The sequence below is a fragment of the Salvelinus sp. IW2-2015 genome, linkage group LG18 (assembly GCF_002910315.2).
Source record: "Salvelinus sp. IW2-2015 linkage group LG18, ASM291031v2, whole genome shotgun sequence".
Taxonomy (NCBI): domain Eukaryota; kingdom Metazoa; phylum Chordata; class Actinopteri; order Salmoniformes; family Salmonidae; genus Salvelinus; species Salvelinus sp. IW2-2015.
The window spans coordinates 68,539,453-68,558,563 of record NC_036858.1 but is presented as its reverse complement, the minus strand read 5'-3'; the positions used below and the strand labels follow the sequence as shown (position 1 = coordinate 68,558,563).

The following is a 19,111-nucleotide window of genomic DNA, read 5'->3' as shown; positions in this document are numbered from 1 at the left end:
ATTCTGCTAGGTTTACTCTATAGATGTATTTCTGTACTTAGGTTCTACTCTTATAGATGTATTCTGCTAGGTTCTACATTTACATTTACATTTAAGTCATTTAGCAGACGCTCTTTTCCAGAGCGACTTACAAATTGGTGCATTCACCTTATGATATCAGTGGAACAACCACTTTACAATAGTGCATCTAACTCATTTAAGGGGGAGGGGGGGGGGGGTAGGAGGAATACTTTATCCTATCCTAGGTATTCCTTAAAGAGGTGGGGTTTCAGTGTCTCCGGAAGGTGGTGATTGACTCCGCTGACCTGGCGTCGTGAGGGAGTTTGTTCCACCATTGGGGTGCCAGAGCAGCGAACAGTTTTGACTGGGCTGAGGCGGAACTGTACTTCCTCAGAGGTAGGGAGGCGAGCAGGCCAGAGGTGGATGAACGCAGTGCCCTTGTTTGGGTGTAGGGCCTGATCAGAGCCTGAAGGTACGGAGGTGCCGTTCCCCTCACAGCTCTGTAGGCAAGCACCATGGTCTTGTAGCGGATGCGAGCTTCAACTGGAAGCCAGTGGAGAGAGCGGAGGAGCGGGTGACGTGAGAGAACTTGGGAAGGTTGAACACCAGACGGCTGCGCGGCGTTCTGGATGAGTTGTAGGGGTTTAATGGCACAGGCAGGGAGCCCAGCCAACAGCGAGTTGCAGTAATCCAGACGGGAGATGACAAGTGCCTGGATTAGGACCTGCGCCGCTTCCTGTGTGAGGCAGGGTCGTACTCTGCGAATGTTGTAGAGCATGAACCTACAGGAACGGGTCACCGCCTTGATGTGAGTTGAGAACGACAGGGTGTTGTCCAGGATCACGCCAAGGTTCTTAGCGCTCTGGGAGGAGGACACAATGGAGTTGTCAACCGTGATGGCGAGATCATGGAACGGGCAGTCCTTCCCCGGGAGGAAGAGCAGCTCCGTCTTGCCGAGGTTCAGCTTGAGGTGGTGATCCGTCATCCACACTGATATGTCTGCCAGACATGCAGAGATGCGATTCGCCACCTGGTTATCGAGGGGGGAAAGGAGGAAGATTAATTGTGTGTCGTCTGCATAGCAATGATAGGAGAGGCCATGTGAGGATATGACAGAGCCAAGTGACTTGGTGTATAGCGAGAATAGGAGAGGGCCTAGAACAGAGCCCTGGGGGACACCAGTGGTGAGAGCACGTGGTGCGGAGACAGATTCTCGCCACGCCACCTGGTAGGAACGACCTGTCAGGTAGGACGCAATCCAAGCGTGGGCCGCGCCGGAGATGCCCAACTCGGAGAGGGTGGAGAGGAGGATCTGATGGTTCACAGTATCAAAGGCAGCCGATAGGTCTAGAACAGGGGTGTCAAACTCATTTCGCATCGTGGGCCACATACTGCCTAGGGAGATGTCAAGTGGGCCGGACCATTAAAATTATACCATACTCTGCTATAAATAACCAAAATATCATGTCTTTCCTTTGTTTTGGTGTAAAGAAGCACAAGAACATTAGGAGAATATTGAAATTTAATGAACTATCCTTTTACAAAACATTTCATGAAACACCTCATATTTCCTTAGACAAATGTGCAATTTACTTTTTTATGTGCAATAAAGCTTGTCGCTTCTCGGGACATTACAAGTTCAGCCGCCTTCATCATGCATCGTTTAACAAAGTCACCGTCGGAATACGGCTTCGATGCTAATGCTATTTCGCTAGCAATTTGGTAGCTGGCTTTTACCGCTGCTTCACTGACTTCTCGGCTCTGGATGAAAGTTGACTGCTGTTTCCTCAGACCCGCCAGCAATTCGTTAATCTTATCTCTTCTCAGTTGTCCTTGCAAGCCGTCATATTTTTCGCTGTGATGAGTCTCGTAGTGGCGTCGAATATATATCCTTCAATACCGAAACTTGTTGCAAACACACCAAGCACGAAGGTTTTCCGTGCATCTCTGTAAATAAATAGGACGTGGTCCATTTTTCTTTGAAAATTCTACACTCCTTATCTACTTTTCTCCGTTTGGATAACGACATTTTGGCTAATGAGGGTGTAGCGGAGAGGTAGAGACCAAGGTATTAACAACGTCGTAACAAGCAGCAGATGGCGCATTGATACCGTCTGCTGTTTTCAGTCTGTCTCAGTGATGCAGCTTGTCTTCTACTCTGATGGAAAGAGTGCGCCCCTTAGCGGATAATCCATGAATTGCAGCGAATTAAAAATATTAATTCCATGTCTTTTATGCATTTTTTCCACTTTCAAATTATCTGCGGGCCTGATCGAACCTCCTTGGGGGCCGGTTCCGGCCCGCGGGCCGTATGTTTGACACCCCTGGTCTAGAAGGATGAGAGCAGAGAGAGAGAGAGTTAGCTTTAGCAGTGCGGAGCGCCTCCGTGACACAGAGAAGAGCAGTCTCAGTTGAATGACTAGTCTTGAAACCTGACTGATTTGGATCAAGAAGGTCATTCTGAGGAGATAGCAGGAGAGCTGGCCAAGGACGGCACGTTCAAGAGTTTTGGAGAGAAAAGAAAGAAGGGATACTGGTCTGTAGTTGTTGACATCGGAGGGATCGAGTAGGTTTTTTCAGAAGGGGTGCAACTCTCGCTCTCTTGAAGACGGAAGGGACGTAGCCAGCGGTCAAGGATGAGTTGATGAGCGAGGTGAGGTAAGGGAGAAGGTCTCCGGAAATGGTCTGGAGAAGAGAGGAGGATAGGGTCAAGCGGGCAGGTTGTTGGGCGGCCGGCCGTCACAAGACGCGAGATTTCATCTGGAGAGAGAGGGGAGAAAGAGGTCAGAGCACAGGGTAGGGCAGTGTGAGCAGAACCAGCGGTGTCGTTTGACTTAGCAAACGAGGATCGTGATGTCGTCGACCTTCTTTTCAAAATGGTTGACGAAGTCATCCGCAGAGAGGGAGGAGGGGGAGGAGGGGGAGGAGGATTCAGGAGGGAGGAGAAGGTGGCAAAGAGCTTCCTAGGGTTAGAGGCAGATGCTTGGAATTTAGAGTGGTAGAAAGTGGCTTTAGCAGCAGAGACAGAAGAGGAGAAAGTAGAGAGGAGGGAGTGAAAGGATGCCAGGTCCGCAGGGAGGCGAGTTTTCCTCCATTTCCGCTCGGCTGCCCGGAGCCCTGTTCTGTGAGCTCGCAGTGAGTCGTCGAGCCACGGAGCAGGAGGGAGGACCGAGCCGGCCTGGAGGATAGGGGACATAGAGAGTCAAAGGATGCAGAAAGGGAGGAGAGGAGGGTTGAGGAGGCAGAATCAGGGAGTAGTTGGAGAAGTTTTGAGCAGAGGGAAGAGATGATAGGATGGAAGAGGAGAGAGTAGCGGGGGAGAGAGAGCGAAGGTTGGGACGGCGCGATACCATCCGAGTAGGGGCAGTGTGGGAAGTGTTAGATGAGAGCGAGAGGGAAAAGGATACAAGGTAGTGGTCGGAGACTTGAGGGGAGTTGCAGTGAGATTAGTGGAAGAACAGCATCTAGTAAAGATGAGTCAAGCGTATTGCCTGCCTTGTGAGTAGGGGGGGAAGGTGAGAGGGTGAGTCAAAAGAGGAGAGGAGTGGAAAGAAGGAGGCAGAGAGGAATGAGTCAAAGGTAGACGTGGGAGGTTAAAGTCACCCAGAACTGTGAGAGGTGAGCCATCCTCAGGAAAGGAACTTATCAGGGCGTCAAGCTCATTGATGAACTCTCCAAGGAACCTGGAGGGCGATAAATGATAAGGATGTTAAGCTTGAAAGGGCTGGTAACTGTGACAGCATGGAATTCAAAGGAGGCGATAGACAGATGGGTCAGGGGAGAAAGAGAGAATGTCCACTTGGGAGAGATGAGGATCCCAGTGCCACCGCCCCGCTGACCAGAAGCTCTCGGGGTGTGCGAGAAACACGTGGGCAGACGAGGCGAGAGCAGTAGGAGTAGCAGTGTTGTCAGTGGTAATCCATGTTTCCGTCAGTGCCAAGAAGTCGAGGGACTGGAGGGACGCATAGCTGAGATGAACTCTGCCTTGTTGGCCGCAGATCGGCAGTTCCAGAGGCTGCCGGAGACCTGGAACTCCACGTGGGTCGTGCGCGCTGGAACCACCAGGTTAGAATGGCGGCGGCCACGCGGTGTGAAGCGTTTGTATGGTCTGTGCAGAGAGGAGAGAAGAGGGATAGACAGACACATAGTTGACAGGCTACAGAAGAGGCTACGCTAATGCAAAGGAGATTAGAATGACAAGTGGACTACACGTCTCGAATGTCAGGAAGTTAAGCTTACGTTGCAAAAATAAAATAAAATCTTATTGACTAAAATCTTATTGACTAAAATGATATAGTACTGCTGGCGGTGAAGTAGGCTGGCTAGCAGTGGCTGCGTTGTTGACTTTGTTTGAACGTGTAGCTGGCTAGGTAACCTCGACAATTACTCAAAAACTACACAATTATCTTGGATACAAAGACAGCAAAGACAACTATGTAGCTAGCTAACACTACGCTTATCAAGTCTTCCGTTGTAATGTAAGTTGTAGTGTGAGTTTCTACAGTGCTGCTATTCGGTAGAAGTTGGCTAACTAGCAGTGTTAGCTAGCAGTGTTGACTAGGTAGGAGACGGCAGCGCAGCGCGGTGGACGAAAATAGCTGGCTAGTTAACCGAATAATTACTCTAACCAACTAAGCTACACAATTATCTTAGATACAAAGATAGCAAAGACAACTATGTAGCCAGCTAACACTACACTAATCAAGTCGTTCCGTTGTAATGTAATCGTTTCTCCAGAGCTGCTATGCTGCTATTCGGTGGCTAGCTGGCTGGCTAGCTAGCAGTGTTGACTACGTTACGTTACAAAATAGCTGGCTAGTTAACCGAATAAATTACTCTAACCAACTCTAAGCTACACGATTATCTTAGATACAAAGATAGCAAAGAGAACTGTGTAGCCAGCTAACACTACACTAATCAAGTCGTTCCGTTGTAATGTAATCGTTTCTCCAGTGCTGCTATGTGCTGTGCTGTGCTATTCGGTGGCTAGCTGGCTAGCTAGCAGTGTTGACTACGTTGTTACGTTCGGACGAAAATAGCTGGCTAGCGAACCTCAATAACCTCAATAACTACACAATTATCTTTGATACAAAGACGGCTATGTAGCTAGCTAAGATCAAACAAATCAAACCGTTGTACTGTAATGAAAATGAATGAAAATGGTAAAACTACCTGTGGAGCGAGGCGGAATTGCGACTGCACGCTCTATTGCGACTTCTACTCTATAGATGTATTCAACTAGGTTCTACTCTATAGATGTATTCTACTCTATATATGTATTCTACTAGGTTGTACTCTATAGATATATTCTACTAGGTTCTACTCTATAGATGTATTCCAGTAGGTTCTACTCTATAGATGTATTCTGCTAGGTTCTACTCTATAGATGTATTCTGCTAGGTTCTACTCTATAGATGTATTCCAGTAGGTTCTACTCTATAGATGCATTCCAGTAGGTTCTACTCTATAGATGCATTCCAGTAGGTTCTACTTTATAGATGTATTCTACTAGGTTGTACTCTATAGATGTATTCTACTAGGTTGTACTCTATAGATGTATTCTACTAGGTTGTACTCTATAGATGTATTCTGCTAGGTTTACTCTTATAGATGTATTCTGCTAGGTTCTACTCTATAGATGTATTCTCTAGGTTCTACTCTATAGATGTATTTCTACTAGGTTCTACTCTATAATGTATTCTACTAGGTTCTACTCTATAGATGTATCCAGTAGGTTTACTCTACAGATGTATTCCATAGGTTCTACTCTATAGATGTATTCCAGTAGGTTGTTACTCTATAGATGTATTCTACTAGGTTGTACTCTATAGATGTATTCTACTAGGTTCTACTCTATAGATGTATTCTGCTAGGTTCTACTCTATAGATGTATTCTACTAGGTTCTACTCTATAGATGTATTCCATAGGTTCTACTCTATAGATGATTCACTAGGTTCTACTCTATAGATGCATTCCACTAGGTTCTACTCTATAGATGCATTCACTAGTTCTACTCTATAGATCATTTCCACTAGGTTCTACTCTATAGATGCATTCCACTAGGTTCTTACTCTATAGATTGCATTCCACTTAGGTTCTACTCTATAGATGTATTCTACTAGGTTCTACTCTATAGATGTATTTCTACTAGGTTCTACTCTATAGATGTATTCTACTAGGTTCTACATCTATAGATGTATTCTACTAGGGTTACTCTATAGATGCATTCCACTAGATTCTACTCTATAGATGGTACTTCCGCTAGGTTCTACTCTATAGATGTATTCTGCTAGGTTCTAACTCTATAGATGTATTTCTACTAGGTTTCTTACTCTATAGATGTATTCTATAGAGTAGAACCTACTGGAATACATCTATAGAGTACAACCTAGTGGAATGCATCTATAGAGTAGAATATGTCTATAGAGCAGAACCTAGTAGAACACATCTATAGAACCTAGTAGAATACATCTGGCAGGTGGCCTAGTGGTTAAGAGTGTTGGGTCAGTACCTGAAAGGTTGGTGGTTTGAATCACCCAGCTGAAAAATCTGTTGATGTGCCCTTGAGGAAGGCACTTAACCCTAGTTGCTCTGGATAAGAGCATCTGATAAATTACAAAAAAATAATATGTATATAGAGTAGAATCGAAGACAGATGTATTTGATAGGTCTGAACTGTATCATGTCTGCATGACATTTTGAGTGAACAAATGACCGGTAACAAGATAAAGAAATAATCATTATGTCTCAGACAGTGGTTATATATGGCAAGAGTTTCAATGTGAAGAGAAGTACAGCATGAGGCAAGTGTGATTTCCAACAGCTTGAGCTAACACCTCCATTTCAGCTGAGCTTGTTCAAGTCTAACAAGCTTTTGTGACACTGTTTGAGCGCAGGGTTTTGATTTGAACACGACATAATTGTCCATCATTCTAAGGCTAATAATACCTTGTTATGTCATTGCAATGAAAACAACATTTAAAGCGATCAGGCAGCTTTATAGCCCAAATTGTGTTTACACAGGCGACATATAATTTCCAATTTCTAATCATCTTACCAACAGAGCTCCAGTTCCAAGTTTAAACATCCTACCCATATAAAAACTGATTAGCTATATAAAAACAGATAACTATACAACTATATATATATATATCATTGCAGATGGCAGTTACCAAACATTGATACGATAAATAAAAACACACAACCATGATAACTAATGATTATTCCCATGAATGACCAGACCAGCAGGGATAACAACTTCTTGCCTGAGGCCTGACATTCAATATTAAAAAGGCCTTAGGTGATGAGCATTGAATAGTGCAGGAACATATCATACACCACTACAGTATATCAGTTAATACCTTCCTATCAGACTTTTTCCTCAACTCTGACAAGGAATTTTAAGTGAATGTTAATTTCTGATGCAAATCAAAGTTTTATTAGAAATATATTTTTCCSTAGCATAAGGGAGGGACAAAACAGTGGACACTGAAGTAGTTGTTAATCAGGTCCTACAAATTTCCCAGAATGACACTCAATACTCCAAACAGCTACCAAAAGCAACACCAAACTGTTTGGGGCATTTTGGGTTAAGCCTATAGAAGGACTCATAATGTCCTTCCGCAGTTATCACATGTAGCCTCAATTAATCAAGCTAACAAACAAATATGAAAGAGGTGTGGCCCATGAGGGGCCAGCTGCACTCCAAACTTCCGATCCCATGGTTTAATTTCCAGATTGATATAAACTAAGAACAATGGGAACGTTACAGCAGGTTCTTTGTGTGGTTAATGGCAGGAAAATCACTAATGTTCACAATTATCACCATTAGACTCTTCAATAAAAAGACTAGAACTGCCTGGGAGAAAATGGACAGTGGCTTCACTTGTTGCTGCTTAGTGGAGAGTTTTAGAGAGGTTGACTATTAGGAAGAACTGATTTAGGACAGAGCTTTATATCCACATGACATCAAGTCATTAATAATGTTGTTCTCCTAGCAGATGGGCATTCCGCTGTCACTACTGTCATGTCACCTTTCTTCCATTCTTAGACAAGCTAACTTCATTGACAGAGGAAACAGTAGCCCTTCTCAATTTTTGTTTGGATTGTCTTGTGAATTAATTGATGGTGCTAAACCAACCAAACAATGATTGAGACTGCACTGACAGCACAAACATCTAGGCCATATACAGATAAATGCCCATCTGCTAGGAGAACAACATAATAAATTATGTGTTGTCATGTGGATCTGCTAGCACATTCAGTATACAAAGCCTAAAATTGTGCAGCGTTAATCTCTGTTATAGTTCAGGCAGCAGCTTTCATGTTGAGGTGGAGGTATAACTCACACACAGTATCAAACAACGTACTGCAGGACAACAATAATTCAAACAGCTGCTGGACAGGGGAGAAAATGGTTTAGGGACACAGATGCAGAAAAAAAGTGAATAGTCCTCRGCTCTTACATTGCCCAAGGAGAATGGCTTGGAGCCATATGAGTCACAGAAAATGGCACCTCAGAATAGCCCCAGTCATACATCAAATCAATCAAATGTTCTTTGTCACATGCGCCGAATACAACAGGTGTAGACCTTGTCGTGAAATGCTTACTTACGACACCTTAACCAACAATGCAGTTCAAGAAAAAGAGTTAAGAAAATATTTACAAAATAAAATAAACTAAAGTAAAAAAATGTAATAAAAAGTAACACAATAAAATAACAATAACAAGGCTATATACAGGGGGTACCGGTACCGGGTCAATGTGCAGGGGTACAGGTTAGTCGAGGTCATTGGGGGGGGGGGGGTAGTATATACCTGTATATAGGTAGTATATACCTGTATATACTAGGTATATACTATCTAGTATATACAGTGCCTTCCAAAAGTATTCACCCCCTTGGTGTTTTTCCTATTTTGTTACATTACAACCTGGAATTTAAATGGATTTTATTTGGATTTCATATAATGGACATACACAAAATAGTCCAAATGAAACTGAAAAAATTTAAAAGAAATGAAAAAATTCTAAAAAGTTAAAAACTGAAAAGTGGTGTGTGCATATGTATACAGCCCCTTTGCTATGAAGCCCCTAAATAAGATCTGGTGTAACAAATTACTTTCAGAAGTCACATAATTAGTTAAATAAAGTCCACCTGTGTGCAATCTAAGTGTCACATGATCTGTCACATGATCTCAGTATATATACATACACCTGTTCTGAAAGCCCCAGAGTCTGCCACACCACTAAGCAAGGGGCACTATGAAGACCAAGGAGCTCTCCAAACAGGTCAGGGACAAAGCTGTGGAGAAGTACAGATCAGGGTTGGTTATAAAAAATACCTGAAACTTTGAACATCCCACGGAGCACCATTAAATCCATTATTAAAAAATGGAAAGAATATGGCACCACAACAAACCTGCCAAGAGAGAGCCGCCCACCAAAACTCACAGGCAAGGAGGGTATTAATCAGAGAGGCAACAAAGAGACCAAAGATAACCCTGAAGAAGCTGCAGAGCTCCACAGCAGAGATTGGAGTATCTGTCCATAGGACCACTTTAAGCCGTACACTCCACAGAGCTGGGCTTTACGGAAGAGTGGCCAGAAAAATATAAGCAAACATGTTTGGTGTTCGCCAAAAGGAATGTGGGAGACTCCCAAAACATATGGAAGAAGGAACTCTGGTCAGATGAGACTAAAATTGAGCTTTTTGGCCAACAAGGAAAATGCTATGTCCGACGCAAACCCAACACCTCTCATCACCCCAAAAACACCATCACCACAGTGAAGCATGGTGGTGGCAGCATCATGCTTTGGGGATGTTTTTCATCGGCAGGGACTGGCAAACTGGTCAGAATTGAAGGATGGCGCTAAATACAGGGAAATTACTGAGGGAAACCTGTTTCARTCTTCCAGAGATTTGAGACTGGGACGGAGGTTCACCTTCCAGCAGGACAATGACCCTAAGCATACTGCTAAAGCGACACTTGAGTGGTTTAAGGGGAAACATTTAAATGTCTTGGAATGGCCTAGTCAAAGCCCAGACCTCAATCCAATTGAGAATCTGTGGTATGACTTAAAGATTGCTGTACACAAGCGGGAACCCATCCAACTTGAAGGAGCTGGGGCAGCTTTGCCTTGAAGAATGGCCAAAAATCCCAGTGGCTAGATGTGCCAAGCGTATAGAGACATACCCCAAGAGACTTGCAGCTGTAATTGCTGCAAAAGGTGGCTCTACAAAGCATTGACTTTGGGGGGTTGAATAGTTATCCACGCCCAAGTTTTCAGTTTTTTTGTCTTATTTCTTGTTTGTTTCACAATAAAAAAATATTTAGCATCTTCAAAGTGGTAGGCATGTTGTGTAAATCAAATGATACAACCCCCTCAAAATCCATTTTAATTCCAGGTTGTAAGGCAACATAATAGGAAAAATGCCAAGGGGTTGAATAATTTCGCAAGCCACTATAGGTYGTGGATGGCAGGAAGCTTGGCCCCAGTGATGTACAGGGCTGTACACACTACCCTCAGYAGTGCCTTACGGTCGGATGCCGAGCAGTTGCCATACCAGGCGGTGATGCAACCTGTCAGGATGCTCTAGAATAGATGGTGCAGCTGTAGAAGTTTTTGAGGATCTGGGGACCCATGCCAAATCTTTTTAGTCTCCTGAGGGGGAAAAGATGTTGTCATGCCCTCTTCATGACTGTGTTGGTGTGTTTTGATCATGATAGTTTGTTGGTGATGTGGACACCAAGGAACTTGAAACTCTCGACCCGCTCCACTACATTTGTCTATGGCTGCGTTTACACAGGGAGCCAATTCCGATCTTTTTCCCAATTATTGGCAAAATAACTGATCTGATGGGTCAAAAGACCAATTAGTGAAGAAAAAAAATGTGGAATTGGGCTGTCTGTGTAAATTTCCTCCATAGACAAATGAATGACTGGGACTATACAGAATCCATCTAAGATTTGAGATGACTTACATGTCATCAGTAGTTCTATATCAGCTTCAGCTGTAATGAGACACCAATCAAGACATTTCAGAGAAAACAAAAGGCCTATAAGACTTTCAAAAAAGGACCAGCATGCCTCAGTCAGGCTGATAATTAATGTTTATGAGGTATCTAGAAAATCAGCCAAAATAAACATCACAGATGGAGTACACAGAAATCATGAATAGTATGAAATTGATACTTCCACAATGCTACATTAGGAGGGTCAAAACACATGTCCGGTCCTATGTGTTTACTGATGCACTTGCCATACAGTTTAGTAAACACTTTTTGTAAACTCCAGGCTGTGACTCATACTGACGGGATTCTAGTTCTGTGATGACGTCATTGGAAAAGAGTCTCATAAGCAAAAACACCAATACTGTTTGGGCCTTCGAAAAACAGAACTTCGAGTAGCCGAATAACATATGATGAAACTACACACCAAATCAAAAAGCATTMATTCACATCCATCTGTGTGCTTTAAATGCGATCAGCCATGCTGTTTGCTCACCAGATGTTTTTCCCATTGTCTTTCTTTATGTGCCACGGGCAACAAGAAAAACATTTGGTCAAGGGGAAATAGGGAGAGGTTTCCTCAGTTGAAGCCACTGGGGAGGGTTTATCCAGTCACTGTGGAGGGCTTACACACTTAAACGCCAAGGTTTTTAAGATCACATGCTATTTGACATATAAGAACTTTCTCACATTGTGTAATTGACCAAACATGTGAAAAGCTGACATTGTTATTACGAATAGTGAAAATTATGGACTATGATTGCTTATAGGAGGGAAGAGAACAGGAAGAGAACAGGGAGAGAACAATTTTGTTAAAGAGAATACTTGCCTTGCAAGGTAAACTCATAACTATAACACCTTAGGTTATGTTTTATTTATTTAACCAGGTAAGTCAGTTAAGAACAAATTCTTATTTACAATGACGGCCTACCCCAGCCAAACCCTAACCCAGATGGTGCTGGGCCAATTGTGCGTCGCCCTATGGGACTCCCAATCACGGCCGGTTGTGATACAGCCTGCAATAGAACCAAGGTCTGTAGTGACACCTCTAGCCCTGAGATGCAGTGCCTTAGACCGCTTCGCCACTCGGAAGCCCCAATGTGGCTGCACTATAAGCTTASTCAGGCCCTGGAGAACTGAAAAGTCAGGCATGCATTAACTTGTTAGTAATGTTATTGTTAGAGGTTCAATGCAGCCGTTTTTTTCTCAATATCAAATTGTTTCTGGGTAACAATTAAGTACCTTACTGTGATTCAATACCATAGTACCCTCCAAGCTCATCATCAAGCTGGAGGCCCTGGGTCTCAACCTCGCCCTGTGCAATTGGGTCCTGGACTTTCTGACGGGCTGCCCCCCAGGTGGTGAAGGTAGGAAATAACATCTCCACTTCGCTGACCCTCAACACTGGGGCCCCACAAGGGTGCGTGCTCAGCCCCCTCCTGTACTCCCTGTTCACCCACAACTGCGTGGCCATGCACGACTCCAACTCAATCATCAAGTTTGCAGACGACACAACAGTAGTGGGGTTGATTACCAACAACGACGAGACAGCCTACAGGGAAGAGGTGAGGGCACTCGTAGTGTGGTGTCAGGAAAACCACCTCTCACTYAACGTCATCAAAACAGAGATGATCGTGGACTTCAGGAAACAGAAGAGGAAGCAACCCCCTATCCACATCGAAGGGACAGCAGTGGATAAGGTGGAAAGTTGTAAGTTCCTTGGAGTACACCTCACAGACAAACTGAAATGGTCCACCCACACAGACAGTGTGGTGAAGAAGGCGCAACAGTGCATTTCTGACTGCACTGGGCCTTTAAGTAAGCTTTGTGGTTAGTATGCTACAGAAGTTGCATCCCTGATCCACCCTGTTGAACATCTCCCACTGCATTAACTGTGCCAATACAGACCATTATTCAACACCACTCACATACCAACTTTGACATCAATACAGTAATGTCTGTTTGCTTGGGCATGTGTGACCGACTGGGTATTGAACCCAGGTTAGGTTGTCGGCAAGACTACTGTGTTATCCCACTGGGCTAAATAGCCTTAAGGCATAAGCTCTTAGGTCTCAGTCAAGGTTAGGTTACTTATTGTGTAGGCTAGTTTGTTCACCAAACCTATATGTCCCTGCTCTCTTTTGAAAAGACAACAGATGTGTTGATCAGTATCACTTCCATTGAAGATGTAGTTGATAGCGCTATAGCCCAGGGGTGGGCAAACTTTTTGGCTCAAGGGCCACATCGAGATTGTGAAATTCAACGGAAGGCCACATTTTTTGGGTGACCAATTATTTGTTAAAATCAGTTTGCAGGGGCCTCATGAGTGGCGCTGCGGTCTAAGGCACTTTAACGCAGTGCTTGAAGTGACACTACAGACCCGGGTTCGATTATAAATATTTGTATTTTATTTTTTTGTCTCGCGGGCCAGATTGAAGTGCAAACATTGATTGTTTGTTCAATAGTGAACTGTTATTGCGSCGTAAAAAAAAATCGAGTACAACACGTACGTCCCCCGAGCCAGAGCTGTGTTGTACTCGATTTTTGACGGGTTAGGGTTAGTTCACTACAATCAATGTTTTGCATGTCTTCCAGTTTGCATTGTCATTTAGTTGTGTCTATATTAAACAGGGTTCAAATATKAGTAATTGTTGAGTCCATCACTGATGACCAAAACGTAACCGTTAGTGATACAAAGTATCCGATTCTTGTAAAAGTAAATGTTACTTTCGTTTCGCCTGATGGAAGACAATTACTTCCAGCAGCGTGTTACATGTACATGTATTCAGAATCAGCTGCAATGATGTAGCTGCATATGCACGAGCACATTGGAGTGATGGAAAATAAGACAAATCCTTTCCGTCAAACCAACTCAAACTTGTTGAAAAGCTACATTTCAATAGGGGTAAAKTTAGAAAAAATTATATAACGAGTGAAAATTGTCAGACATCGACTTCCTAAACAATAAGATAGCGGTACGCGCTTGAACRAGGAAAGCAGACTCACCACCGCTCGCATTTTGAGACAAGGTAGAGACAGACGTCTGGCCCATTCTGTCTTCAATTGACCGAAAAAGCAACAATCACGCGGTCCCCGAGGAACTTTTTTTTTCACCACAAAATCGTAGCCATCGCCTAATCCTAAAGTTCATTTCACCTACTTCAGGCAGTAGACAATTGTTGGGATAAAACTCTTGAAAAAACCCGCTGGGTCTCAAAACCACTGATTCAGCTCAAGAATGCCTGTCATYCCTTTATGCAGATGAGTCTACTACCCGTCAGAGGTCGAGGGGAGGAAGTCTCTGTAGCCTACCTCCCCAACAGCCTACAACTGAGATGTAGATTCCAGGATTTCATCCATACAGTTTAGAGACATTTTTCTAACACACAGTTACTGACACCACAATATCATTCCAGTGTTCAAGATCTTGAAATTCATGGCAGTTTGATGTTTGCAAACATACATTTCTAAAATCCAAATAATCATGGCATAGTTTTAGTAACTTAGTAATACATATAAAATCAACACACATCTTCAAACAGGTCTTTGAAAACTGAATAGAAAGTTAGTTTAATACTATATTTGGCCAATGGAAATCTTAAATCTACATATTATGGCTACCTGCAAAACTTTCTTACACTGTTACAGCCATCTGAATTGTTCCTCTTAGGCTACGGTTTCCTGAGAAGAAGAACAAAGCCCTGAGTGAGCTATATGGTCAGTGGGTGGGAACCTCTCAGGAAAGATCTCCAATTCCTGCCCAGAGCTGACGGAAACCAGCCCTCTCCTGCCTCCAGACCCTCCCTGAGCATTTTGTCACAGGCAGCTACACTGTGAACGCCTCACCATAACCCATCTCCTCGTCCTCCCACCTCCTAAACCGTCCTACTAAACCGTGTACAGTATCTCTGTTATTACAGCACCCAAAGGCAGCACTGTACAATGAGCATATGCTGTTACTTTGGCCCTAAATGCTAATACTAAACTAAAAGATCACCGGCCCTGAGCTTGTTCACACCACTTAAAAATACACCAAAGATGGCTGGCTCTATTTCCTTTCGAGGCATGAGGCTCAACCCCTGAGTGTATCTCTGTTGCAGTGAACTCCAGCTTTTGACATGGGCGATACCATTCTGATGTCATAGTAGTCGGCCCTATGGCAGGGGCTCAGCTGACACTCTAGCTGTGTGATGTGTGTTATCAGGAGATAAAATACTTTCACATACCAAAACATGGATATACATGGATATATATTCCATCCAGCACTGTCGCACACACTGATTACAGCCTACATGTTGAGTAAGAGCATTGCCATTGTACATATAGGGAAACTGTGAGTGTAGATACATTGTAATGTGCAAACTACTATATATAGAAGCTCATTTAAATAACTATTGTAATATTGACAAGAGGGATCATTATAATCATGATTAATGACATGAATGTATGTACACAGTAGGGTCTATGGTGAGTTGATAAATACAGAGTATCTGAGAGAGGTTGTAAAAATCCATTGACCTTTGCAGACTGTTTGGTTTAGGTGCAAGGCTGACATCTACTGTTCAATGAACATTCTGTCAACATTGATATTCTAGAAACCACACCATCAATCAAATTAACGGCAAAAAGGTACGGACAAATCTTTAGGTAAAAGGCAAAATCTTTCAGAAAAGTCTTACCAAAATGTCCCAAAGTACATAGAGAAACATAACATTAGCCTTATATTATCAAAGCATTGGCAGTCAGCTTTAARTAAAGTGGCACATTGCTCTTGAGATGCAAGCCTGCCCTCCATAAGGAGGAAATCACTAATGACTATAACCAAAGTGCAGTCTAAGTGCATATGGCAGACTAGATCCTCTACCACTCAACCTCTCCACAAGAACCCAAATACAGCCCTATGAATCTATCAATGCTAATACAGCCTCACTACTTATCCCCGGTGCCTTCCTTCAGTTCCTTAATCTATTGATAGGAGATGTTGGCAACACATAGCCTACTTTTACAAATCACTAGGTAAATACTTTAAATACTAGGTTATAATCCGTACAAAAAGTATATTGTTTCAGTACGTGAAAGGTAGTTCTGTATGGCCTAATCACTATTCTAGTATCAATTCCTACTCAGTATAATCCTAGTTATTCATTACGAAGAAGTTCCAGTAGTAGGAAGGGAAATGGATAACGGATATACAGTACCAGTCAAAAGTTTGGACACACCTACTCATTCAAGGGTTTTTCTTTAGTTTTACTATTTTCTACATTGCAGAATAATAGTGAAGACATCAAAACTATGAAATAACACATACGGAATCATGTAGTAACCAAAAAAGTGTTAAAGAAATCAAAATATATTTTAGATTTGAGATTCTTCAAAGTAGCCACTCTTTGCCTTGATGACAGCTTTGCACACTCTTTGCATTCTCTCAAACAGCTTCATGAGGTAGTCACCTAGAACGCATTTCAATTAACAGGTGTGCCTTGCTAAATGTTAATTTGTGGAATTTCTTTTTTCTTAATGCATGTGACAAGGTAGGGGTGGTATCCAGAAGATAGCTCTATTTGGTAAGTACATTTATGTCAAGAACAACTCAAATAAGAAAAGAGAAACGAAGTCCATCATTACTTTAAGACATGAAGGTCAGTCAATACAGAACATTTCTAAAACTTTGAAAGTTTCTTCAAGTGCAGTCGCAAAAACCATCAAGCGCTATGATGGAACTGGCTCTCATGAGGACCGCCACAGGAAAGGAAGACCCAGAGTTACATCTGCTGCAGAGGATACGTTCATTAGAGTTATCATTCTCAGAAATTGCAGCCTAAATAAATGCTTCACAGAGTTCAAGTAACAGACACATCTCAACATCAACTGTTCAGCGGAGACTGCATGAATCAGGCCTTCATGGTCGAATTGCTGCAAAGAAAACACTACTAAAGGAGACCAGTAAGAAGAAGAGACTTGTTTGGGCCAAGAAACACGAGCAATGGACATTCATTCGGTGGAAATCTGTCCTTTGGTCTGATGAATCCAAATTTGAGATTTTTCCAACCACCGTGTCTTTGTGAGATGCAGAGTAGGTGAACGGATGATCTCCGCATGTGTGGTTCCCACCGTGAAGCATGGAGGAGGAGTTGTGATGGTGTGGGGGTGCTTTGCTGGTGACACTGTCTGTGATTTATTTAGAATTCAAGGCACACTTAACCAGCATGGCTACCACAGCATTCTGCAGCGATACGTCATCCCATCTGGTTTGCGCTTAGTGGGACTATCATTTATTTCTCAACAGGACAATGACCCAAAACACACCTCCAGGGTGTGTAAGAGCTATTTGACCAAGAAGGAGAGTGATGGAGTGCTGCATCAGATGACCTGGCCTCCACAATCAACTGAACTCAACCCAATTGAAATGGTTTGGGATGAGTTCGACCACAAGACTGTTGGAAAAGCATTCCTCATGAAGCTGGTTGAGAGAATGCCAAGAGTGTGCAAAGCTGTCATCAAGGCAAAGGGTGGCTACTTTGAAGTATCTCAAATCTAAAATATATTTGTTTAACACTTTTTTGGTTACTACATGATTCCATATGTGTTATTTCATAGTTTTGATATCTTCAATATTATTCTACAATGTAGAAAATAGTAAAAAATAAAGAAAAACCCTGGAATGAGTAGGCGTGTCCACACTTTTGACTGGTACTGTATGTCTTTACGATGTTACAGTATACCTCACTCATTGACTAATGTATATGTCTTTAYGWTGTTACAGTATACCTCACTCATTGACTAATGTATATATGTCTTTGTTGTTACAGTATACCTCACTCATTGACTAATGTATATATGTCTTTGTTGTTACAGTATACCTCACTCATTGACTAATGTATACAGTGGGGCAAAAAAGTATTTAGTCAGCCACCAATTGTGCAAGTTCTCCCACTTAAAAAGATGAGAGAGGCCTGTAATTTTCATCATAGGTACACTTCAATTATGACAGACAAAATGAGAAAAAAAAATCCAGAAAATCACATTGTAGGATTTTTTATGAATTTATTTGCAAATTATGGTGGAAAATAAGTATTTGGTCAATAACAAAAGTTTATCTCAATACTTTGTTATATACCCTTTGTTGGCAATGATGGAGGTCAAACGTTTTCTGTAAGTCTTCACAAGGTTTTCACACACTGTTGCTGGTATTTTGGCCCATTCCCCCATGCAGATCTCCTCTAGAGCAGTGATGTTTTGGGGCTGTTGCTGGGCAACACGGACTTTCAACTCCCTCCAAAGATTTTCTATGGGGTTGAGATTTGGAGACTGGCTAGGCCACTCCAGGACCTTGAAATGCTTCTTACGTCTGGCACTGCAGGATTTGAGTCCTGGCGACGTATGTGTTACTGATGGTAGGCTTTGTTACTTTGGTCCCAGCTCTCTGCAGGTCATTCACTAGGTCCCCCCGTGTGGTCTGGGATTTTTGCTCACCGTTCTTGTGATCATTTTGACCCCACGGGGTGAGATCTTGCGTGGAGCCGCAGATCGAGGGAGATTATCAGTGGTCTTGTATGTCTTCCATTTCCTAATAATTGCTCCCACAGTTGATTTCTTCAAACCAAGCTGCTTACCTATTGCAGATTCAGTCTTCCCAGCCTGGTGCAGGTCTACAATTTTGTTTCTGGTGTTGTCCTTTGACAGCTCTTTGGTCTTAGCCATAGTGGAGTTTGGAGTGTGGACTGTTTGAGGTTGTGGACAGGTGTCTTTTATACTGATAACAAGTTCAAACAGGTGCCATTAATACAGTAACGAGTGGAGGACAGAGGAGCCTCTTAAAGAAGGTCTGTGAGAGCCAGAAATCTTGCTTGTTTTAGGTGACCAAATACTTATTTTCCACCATAATTTGCAAATAAATTCATAAAAAATCCTACAATGTGATTTTCTGGATTTTTTTTCTCATTTTGTCTGTCATATTGAAGTGTACCATGATGAAAATTACAGGCTCTCTCATCTTTTTAAGTGGGAGAACTTGCACAATTGGTGGCTGACTAAATACTTTTTTGCCCCACTGGTATATGTCTTTATGTTGTTACAGTATACCTCACTCATTGACTAATGT

The 19,111-nt window shown here is 42.7% G+C and overlaps 1 protein-coding gene across 3 annotated transcripts in view; it reads right to left on the bottom strand.

The window, feature by feature from the left end:
- Positions 1 to 19,111, bottom strand: part of LOC111978607 (phosphatase and actin regulator 2-like) — a 100,229-nt gene that overhangs the window by 59,504 nt on the left and 21,614 nt on the right. For 2 of the 3 annotated variants that reach the window (XM_024008750.2, XM_024008752.2), the window contains exon 1: positions 14,017 to 14,278. The exons of the other annotated variant lie outside the window; for it this stretch is intronic. In XM_024008750.2, the coding sequence (XP_023864518.1) occupies positions 14,017 to 14,028 (12 nt within the window). In that variant the 5' untranslated portion in view covers positions 14,029 to 14,278. Of the gene's footprint in view, positions 1 to 14,016; positions 14,279 to 19,111 lie in introns of those variants that run through there. 3 annotated transcript variants of the gene reach the window in all.